This window comes from Eimeria maxima, genomic scaffold, assembly GCF_000499605.1.
Source record: "Eimeria maxima Weybridge genomic scaffold, Emw_scaff1110, whole genome shotgun sequence".
Taxonomy (NCBI): domain Eukaryota; phylum Apicomplexa; class Conoidasida; order Eucoccidiorida; family Eimeriidae; genus Eimeria; species Eimeria maxima.
Genome location: NW_013564135.1, coordinates 1 through 9,691, shown reverse-complemented (window position 1 = coordinate 9,691; position 9,691 = coordinate 1). Strand labels below are relative to the sequence as shown.

General features: G+C 35.7%; 1 protein-coding gene across 1 annotated transcript; it reads left to right on the top strand.

The window, feature by feature from the left end:
* Positions 1-909: 909 nt before the first annotated feature.
* On the top strand, positions 910-8,705 carry EMWEY_00048690 (ATPase 2, putative; the record flags this gene model as incomplete). The annotated part of the gene is made up of 13 exons (XM_013479407.1): positions 910-938; positions 1,185-1,254; positions 1,522-1,635; positions 2,237-2,864; positions 3,587-3,664; positions 3,880-4,188; positions 4,436-4,570; positions 4,836-4,922; positions 5,150-5,315; positions 5,889-6,250; positions 6,808-6,880; positions 7,400-7,514; positions 8,541-8,705. The coding sequence occupies 13 exons, from the start codon at positions 910-912 to the stop codon at positions 8,703-8,705; spliced, it is 2,331 nt and encodes a 776-aa protein (XP_013334861.1).
* Positions 8,706-9,691: the final 986 nt, after the last annotated feature.

Below are 9,691 nucleotides of genomic sequence, written 5' to 3'. Positions count from 1 at the left end.
AGAAATAAAAAAGACAACAATAGACAGAGAGGGAAATAAATATACCCTTAGCTGTACATACGCCGCAAGAGTATCCCCTCTTATTATACATGTAGGGTATATCAATAGTATTAATATAAGGAATAATAAATATATTTAACTAAATTATAATTAATTATAAAGAAAAAATATAAAAATATTTATTATATAAGCAGGTCTGTTGCTGCTAGCTGCTTCGGGTGTATATGCAGGTCGGCTGCGCGGTGTAGAGCTGCCTATACACCGCAGGAGAGGGAGTTATATTTTCTTGTATAAATTGACAGAATAAAGGATAAAAAATTAAATTAGTATTTATTTATTTAATTAATTTTGTTGCTTTTGTTGTATTTATACAATAAGAGGGGGCCCCTAGACGTATATAAATATATACACAAGAAGAGAGCCCCATTGCGGTGTATGCTCAGCTTTTGCATAAAGAACTACATTTGCATGCAGCATACGTCAATGTCTTTCTTTTTTATTGTTTTTTTCTCCTTTAAATAGCATCAATTAAGTCATTTATACATTCTTCGTGCCCGGGCGAGATGGGTTCCCCCGTCTTCAGCTCCAGGGTTTAGGGTTTAGGGTTTTGAGGGTTTTGAGGGTTTAGGGTTTAGATTAGGGTTTAGGGTTTAGAGTCTGTGGGACCCACGTATGAGGGCTTGACCTCGGAGAGGCGCCATAAGCGCCAGAGGAGCTCGAGGCTGTCGTGGGGGCCTCTTTGTTGTCTAATATTATATTAGGGTTTAGGGTTTAGGGTTTAGGGTTTCTTCTCATCTAATAAGAACACATACTACGCTAATTGGGGTGTACGTACACCCCAAAACCCTCGCGGCTTCTGTCAATTCTTCTCAAGGGTTTAATTATTATTATTGGCAAAACATCGAGACAATGGGGAATATCTTTGGAAGAAAAAAAATGTGAGTACAGTCTAGGGTTTAGGGTTTAGGGTTTAGGGTTTGGGTTCTAGGGTTTAGGGTTTAGGGTTTGCCTTTTTCGGTGTAGGGATTGGCATGATTAAGCGAGGAGGAATTAGGGTTTAGTCGCTTTGCTTTGGGTTTTAAGGGTTTGAGGTGGTTTAGTGTTTAAGGGTTTAGGGTTTGGGATTATCTAGGGTTTTGCCTTGTAGGGTTTAGGGTTTAGGGTTTAGGGTTTGTGATTTGCAGCCACCCTGAAGATGATTGGATTGTCCACATTAACGCTCACCAGACACAGGAGAGTTGTAGCAACGAAGTGGTAAGACTACAAACCCTAAACCCTAGCTCTAAACCCTAAACCCTAGCTCTAAACCCTAAACCCTAGCTCTAAACCCTAAACCCTAGCCCAAAACTCTAAACCCTAAAAGTTGCATTAGTAACCCCTCTAAACCCTAAATACATCACAACATTCCCATTTAACGGATTGTATCCTATGATGAATAATCTCATCCGAATTCTAAATTCTAAATTTTAGGGTTTAGGGTTTAGGGTTTAGGGTTTAGGGTTTAGGGTTTGTGGTGTATAGGTGACCTCCAAATATACTTTATGGAATTTTGTTCCAAAAAATTTATGGGAACAATTTCAGAAAACATCCAACGTTTATTTTATTGTTATTTGTGCTCTACAGTGTATACCAGCTGTAAACCCTAAACCCTAAACCCTAAACCCTAAACCCTAGTAAACCCTAATAAACCCTAATAAATCCTAATAACCCCTTAGATATCTTCGGTTCCTTATATACATACCAATCAGATATACAAACCCTAAACCCTAGATTATAAACATCGTATGCAAACCCTCAACAAACCTTGCCTTTCTCCCCCCCCCCCTCTAAAACCCTCAACATTCATCTCCAAACCCTAAACCCTAAACCCTAAACCCTAAACCCTTTTTTTTTTTTTGCAGATATCTACAACAAATGGTACTCCTACCCTTGCATTACCTCTTGCTGTAGTTGTGACGGTAAATGCATGCAAAGATGCATATGAAGATATTCAGCGTCATCAATCCGATAGACTGGAGAACCATCAAGTATAAACCCTAAACCCTAATAAACCCTAATAAACCCTAATAAACCCTAATAAATCCTAATAAACCCTAATAAACTCTAATTAACAATAGATGGTCGTGAGGGTTTAGGTTGTAGAGTTTATTATTTTGTTCATCTGCCTTGTTTAGGGTTTAGGGTTTTATTATAAGGGTTTAAGGGTTTAAGGGTTTAGGGTTTAGGGTTTGTACAGGTGACGTATACACTTCCTCGTAGTGCAGCAGAATCAGCAGAGTTTGCAAAGAAGGAATCACGTCGTCGTGAGCATGCAGCAGCAGCAGCAGCAGCACGAGCAGCAGCACGAGCAGCAGCATCAGCAGCAACATCTGCAGCAGCAGCAGCACGTCGTCATATATCCCGTAGAAATACCCAAGACGCCACCCCATATATCCAGCAGCAGCAGCAGCAGCAGCAGCAGCAGCAGCAGCAGCAGGAGGAGGAGGAGGATGATGAGTATGAGGATGATAATAGGTCTATAGATACAGGAGAAGAAGGAGAAGAAGATGAGCAGCAGCAGCAGCAGCAGCAGCAGCAAGAAAAGTTAATAAAATTAGGATTAATACCTCGTTTATGGAGAGATCTAAGATTAGGGGATATAATTATATGTAATAAAAATGAATCCTTTGCTGCTGATCTGCTGCTGCTGGGATCGTCCGATCCCCAAGGAGTTGCATTCATAGAGACAAGTAGTCTAGATGGGGAGACAAACCTTAAATTAAGACAGACAGCTAATGGTGTTGGTCCCTTGCTTCCTGTGCATCTCCCTGCTGCTGTTGCTGCTGCTCAATACCTACAAGGGAGACTAATTGCTCCTCAGCCTAGTAGGGACATTGGGGTTTTTGATGGTTTATTATATATAAATAATCATAAAAATTCCCTAAACCCTAATTCTAGTCTAAACCCTAATTCTAGTCTAAACCCTAATTCTAATCTAAACCCTAAACCCTTTCCTGTTAATCAATCACAAATTCTATTACGAGGATGTAAATTAAGAAACACTGAATGGGTTATTGGATTAGCTGTATATACAGGAAAACAAACAAGAATACAAATGGTTAGTTATATACACAAACAAGGGTTTAGGGTCTAGGGTCTAGGGTTTAGGGTTTAGGGTTTGGGGGTGGATTATTGAAAAGTTTTGTTTCTTTTTTTCTTTTTCATGTACTATATTATTAATATAAGATATATGTTTTCTATGGTTTAGGGTTTGGAATTTTTGAGGCTTTAGGGTTTAGGGTTTAGGGTTTAGGGTTTAGGGTTTAGGGTTTGTGTATTTTTTGAGGTTTGTGGATATGGTGTTTGAAAAGTTGGTGTTTGTATGTGTAAATATTTCTGCGTGTTTATAATATATTATTAATATATTAATTAATTAATTAATTTATTTATTTATTTATTTATTTATTTATTATGTTGTGTTGTGTACAGAATAGTGGTAGTTCTCCTCGTAAAGTATCCCGTGTAGAAAGATTAACAAATAGATTAACATTAACTGTTTGGGCTCTCCAAGTATTTCTTTGTTTTCTTGCTGCATTTCTTCATTTAGCATTTGTATTTTGGCAACCTAAAAGGGAATTCTATAGACAATTCACAGATAAAGGAGAACAATCTCCTACTCTTCTATGTAAGCCATTCATCCATTATTAGGGTTTAGGGTTTAGGGTTTAGGGTTTAGGGTTTAGGGTTTTTAGGATTTTTATCCTTTTTTTTTCTTTTTATGGTTTTTAATGATTTTTTGGATTTTTAGTGTTTCTTAGGATTTTAAGAGTTCTTGAAATTTTTAGGGTTTAGGGTTTAGGGTTTAGGGTTTAGGGTTTAGGGTTTAGGGTTTGCGTGTAGGGTTTGTGAGTTTTTTTACTTGGATGGTATTAACATGCAATATGGTACCAATTTCTTTAGTAGTACAAATGGGTATGGTGAAGGCATTACAAGCATTTTTTATATTTAAGGATAGAGACATGATAGCAGAGGCCCCTGTATCTAAGGAAAAAAAAATATATTTACCTACTGTGGATACACTACAGCAGCAGCAGCAGCAGCAGCAGCAACAGCAGCAACAGCAGCAGCAGCAGCAGCAGCAGCAAAGGGGGCAGCAACAATCACCAGCAGCAGCAACACCAACAAAACATCGAAGCGATAAATTCAGAGGTTCGTCCGCCAACTTGTAAAGTGTTATCTAGCTGCTGCTGCTGCTGCTGCTGCTGCTGCAGATGGCGGCATGCATCCGCTGCTGCTTTTGCTGCAACTGTTACCACTACTAGGTGCTACTTCAACTGCTGCTGTGGATGCTGCTGATGCTGCTGCTGTTCATGGTATTGCTGCTGTGCTGCTGTTGATGCTATTGCTGCTTCTGTTGCTGCTGCTGCTGCTGCTGCTGCTGCTGCTGCTGCTGCAGGTCAACTGCAACAAGGAGCCTGGCCACGTACAAGTGATCTAAATGAAGAATTAGGACAAGTTGGATATTTATTCTCAGATAAGACAGGAACACTTACAAAAAACTTCATGGAATTCAGGAAATGCTGTATAAAGGGTAAACCCTAAACCCTAAACCCTAAACCCTAATTTATAAACCCTAAACCCTAATTTATAAAACTCTAAACACTAAATTATAAACATTAATTTATTAATTGATAACATAGGAACACAAACGTTTCGTTGTTCTTACTTACTTTGCGACTGTTTGTACTTTTGTCTACAAGGGTTTAGGGTTTACGGCTTTAGTTGAGGTTCTTGCTCCAATATTAAGGGTTTAGGGTTTAGGGTTTAGGGTTTGTGGTGTTGGGGTTATTGATTAGGGTTTTGTTATGGGAAGGGTTTAACAGATATTAGACGTCAAGTCCTGCACCGTCTAGGGAAACCTCTTCCTCCTGAGCCTCCACCTAGTGAGTTAGGGTTTAGGGTTTAGGGTTTAGGGTTTATTCCATCTAAGACATTATACCTAATGATAAACCCTAATAAACCTTCCTAGGGTTTGCATGTGTTTAGGGTTTATATTATAAATATATTGTAGTGTATCCAATGTTTCCCCAATTGTTTTGAAAAACTTTCTAAGAATTTCCAAGGGTTTAGGGTTTAGGGTTTAGGGTTTAGGGTTTTTTTTTTTTTTCAGTCCCTGGAGAATCTCAAACCCCTCATGTACAAATATCAGATATTGATCTAATTAATCATTTAAATGATTTAAATAACCCTATGCATAAACATATTATTCAATTCTTCTTCCATCTTGCTGTTAATCATTCTGTTATTTGTGAGACTGCACAAGATGGAGGATCCACGTAAGAAATACGAGGGTTTAGGGTTTAGGGTTTAGGGTTTAGGGTTTAGGGTTTAGGGTTTTTTAGGGTTTAGAATTTATATTTTAGGGTTTAGGGTTTAGGTAACATTATTATTCAATTCTTCTCTCATCTTGCTGTTAATCATTCTGTTATTTGCTACACAGCACAAGATGGTGGATCGACGTAAGGGTTTAGGGTTCAGGGTTTAGGGTTTAGGGTTTAGAAATGTGTTTCACCATTTTTATAGATGCGATACAGCACAAGATGAAGGATCCATATAGGGTTTAGGGTTTAGGGTTTATGAGTGTTTAGCACCCTTCATTTTAATATATTTTAGAGAATAGAAGATAAAATATGTACCTAGGGTTTAGGGTTTAGGGTTTAGGGTTTGGAGGTATTTGGTATTTGTGTCATATATTTCTTATTTCCTGATGGTTTTGTTTGTTTTTTTTTGTATATTATAAATGTTATTGTTGTCTTTCTTTTTATGTCTAATTAAATAAGATATTTATTATATATAATTATATATATATGTATATATATATGTATATGTATATGTATATGTATATATAGGTATGGTGCAAGTAGCCCAGATGAAGGTGCATTAGTGTATACAGCTCATCATTTTGGTGTTTCCTTCCTTAGTCGCCAATCCGAGGGTTTATGGATATCTATAAGAGGAAGAAAAGTATTTGTTAGGGTTTTATGTGCAATAGAGTTTACATCTAAGAGAAAAAGATCTAGTATACTTGTACATGTAGGGTTTCCTGATGATGATGAGGAGGATGAGGAGGAGGAAGAGGAGGAAGAGGAGGAAGGAGGAGAGGGAGATGGGGGAGAGGGAGAGGGAGAGGAAGGAGAGGAGGAGGAGGGAGAAGAAGGAATAGATCTAGCTGGCAGCAGCAGCAGCAGCAGCAGCAGCAGCAATAAGAGGAGTAAGAAGAACAAGAAAAAGAAGAAGAAGAAAAATAATAATAATAATAATAATAAAGGAGGAATAAATCATTTAAAGGGAAGAATATTATTATTAACAAAAGGTGCAGATACAGTTATATTACCATTAATAAAAAAAAAAGAAGAAATAGAGGAAAAAATGATTAATATACTAAAGGAATATGCTAATGATGGTCTACGTACTCTTTGTATAGCACAAAGAGAAATAAATAAACAAGAATTTATTCAATGGTTTAATTTATACCAACAAGCAGAGAATACTACTACTAATAGGCAAGAAAAATTACAAGAGTAAGTCCTAAACCCTATATTAGGGTTTAGGGTCTAGGGTTTAGGGTTTAGGGTTTAGGGTTTAGGGTTTAGGGTTTAGTTGAATTTATTCAATGGTTCAATTTATACCAACAAGCAGAGAATACTACTACTAATAGGCAAGAAAAGCTGCAAGAGTAACTCCTTATTGTCTAGTAAACCCTAAATTAGGGTTTAGGGTTAGGGTTGAGGGTTTAGAGTTGAGGGTTTAGGGTTTAGGGTTTAGTAGAATATATTCAGTGGTTTAATTTATACCAAAAGGCAGAGAATACAACCACTAATAAGCAGGGAAGGGTACAAGAGTAAGTACTTATTTACTTTTATTTGTTTAGTAAACCCTTTTTTAGGGTTTAGGAAAAGGGTTTAATAGGTGGGGGGTTTATAAGGGAGGGAGGGTTTGTAAACCCTAAAAAAGGGTTTAGGGAGAAGGGTTTAATTAAAGGGTTTATTATTGAGGGTTTATTATAGGAAAAATATACAAGAAAAAGTACAACAGTAAACCCTTTTTTAGGGTTTAAGGAAAGGGTTTGTCAAGGGGGGTTTAATTAAAAGGTTTAGGGTCTAGGGTTTAGGGTTTAGGGTTTAGGGTTCCTTTATTTATTTATTGATTTGTCTGCTTTTTATATATATAAAAGTGTCTCCTTTTTTATATGTCTCCTGTGTCCTTTTGTGTCTCCTTTTTCCTGTCTCTTTTTTTTTATGTATCTCCTTTTTTTGTCTCCTTTTTTGTCTCCTTTTTTGTCATTTATTTATTTTTTTTTTTTTTTTTTTTTTTTTTTTTTTTTTTTTTTTTTTTTTTTTTTTTTTTTTTTTCCTTATAGGGTAGCCGAGTTATTAGAGAAAGATTTAGAGTTACAAGGGATAACAGGATTAGAGGATAAATTACAAGAAGATGTTGGCACTACTATTGAAAAACTTAGACAAGCAGGAATTAAGGTACAAATTAGGGTTTAGGGTTTAGGGTTTAGGGTTTAGGGTTTAGGGTTTAGGATGCGGTGATGTATATGTTTATGTTGGCACTACTATTGAAAAACTTAGACAAACAGGAATTAAATTATAAATTAGGGTTTAGGGTTTAGGGTTTAGGGTTTGGGATGTGGTGATGTGTTTATGTATTGATTTTTTTTCTCCTTTCTTTATATTTATTGCATGCATGCATGCATACACATCTTGCATGCATGCATGCATGCATATATGTGTCTCCTTTAATTGATGCTAAAAAAGGAGACAGCAATAAATAAATATTTATTTATATATATATTTATATATATTTATGCATGTATTTGTTTGTATTTTTGTGTATATAAATGCATGAATGCATGCATCCTACTATGCATGCGTATTTTATATATAATAATATATATATATGTATATATATGTATATATAAATGCAGGTATGGATGTTAACAGGAGATAAGGTAGAGACAGCAGTAAATATAGCAGTAGCTACCTCCTTATTGTCTGAAGAAATGACAAGAATAACTTATATATGGGAAGAAATGAGTAAAAATAAACATAAATTATTGCATAAATTACATCAAGATATAAGATATATAGCTAAACAAAGGAGACAACAAGGACAACAGCAAGGACAAGGACAGCAGCAGCAGCAGCAACAAAGGGCACTTATTGTTGATGGGGAAGCTCTTGCTGTTCTTCTTGAGCCTGATGTTGCTATTCAATTTGCTGCTGTCTCTACGGAATGTAAAACTGTTATATGTAGTAGAGTTACTCCTTATCAAAAAGTAAACCCTAATAAACCCTAATAAACCCTAATAAACCCTATAAACCCTAATTATTTATTATTATTATTATTAATATTATCTTATTATATTCTTTTATTTATTTTTTATCTCATGTTTTTAGGGTTTATATTTGAATTTTTATGATATTTTTTAACAATTTAGGGTTTAGGGTTTAGGGTTTAGGGTTTAGGGTTTAGGGTTTAGGGTTTATATTCAGGGTGCAGTTGTATCATTATTAAAGAAATTAACAGGAGAAGTAACATTAGCAATTGGTGATGGTGCTAATGATTGTAACATGATACAAGCAGCAGATGTTGGTGTTGGATTAAGAGGAGAAGAAGGAATGCAAGCATTCAATGTAAACCCTAATAAACCCTCATAAACCCTCATAAACCCTAATAAACCCTAATAAACCCTAATAAACCCTAATAAACCCTAATAAACCCTAATAAACCCTAATAAACCCTAATAAACCCAAATAAAACCCAAATAAAACCCTAATAAATACCATTATATACAAATAAATAAACCCGTATAGATATAAACCCTAATAAACCCTAATAAACCCTAATAAACCCTAATAAACCCTAATAAACCGTAATAAACCCTAATAAAGGATCCCTGACCCCCCAGAGAGGGTAAAAAGAGGGTATAAAGAATAAAATAAATAAATAAATAAATATCCCTAAATAAAATAAATAAATATGTATGTATGTATATGTATGCAGACATCTGATTACGGTCTAAGTAGATTTAGTTATCTACAATATTTATTATTAGCTCATGGCCGATGGAATTATAGAAGAATAAGTAGATTAGTATTATATATGTTTTATAAGAATCTTGTTCTTGTTCTTCCTATGTTTTTTTATGGTTCTTTTTCTCTTTTTTCTTCGCAAAAGTTCTATTTTGAGATACTTTATCAAATGTATAATGTTGTATTTACTGCTGTAAGTCTATTTATCTATTTATTTATTTATTTATTTAGCTAGCTAGCTAGCTAGATAATTAGGGAGGGAGGGAAGGAAAAAGGGAGGAATATACAAAAAACCCGAGTTATATATGTACTCTATGTGTAGATATAGCTAGCTAGCTAGCTAGCTAGATAGCTAGCTAGCTAGCTAGATAGATAGATAGATAGATAGATAGATAGATAGATAGATAGATTCCCTCCCTCCCTCCTTATCTATTCACCCCTTCTCCCTCCTTCCTTCCCTCCTTCCTTCCCTCCTTCCTTCCCTCCTTCCTTCCCTCCTTCCTTCCCTCCTTCCTTCCCTCCTTCCCTCCTTCCTTCCCTCCTTCCTTCCCCTCCTTCCCTCCCTCCCTACTACCTATACATATATATACCTAGCTAGCTATATATATTAT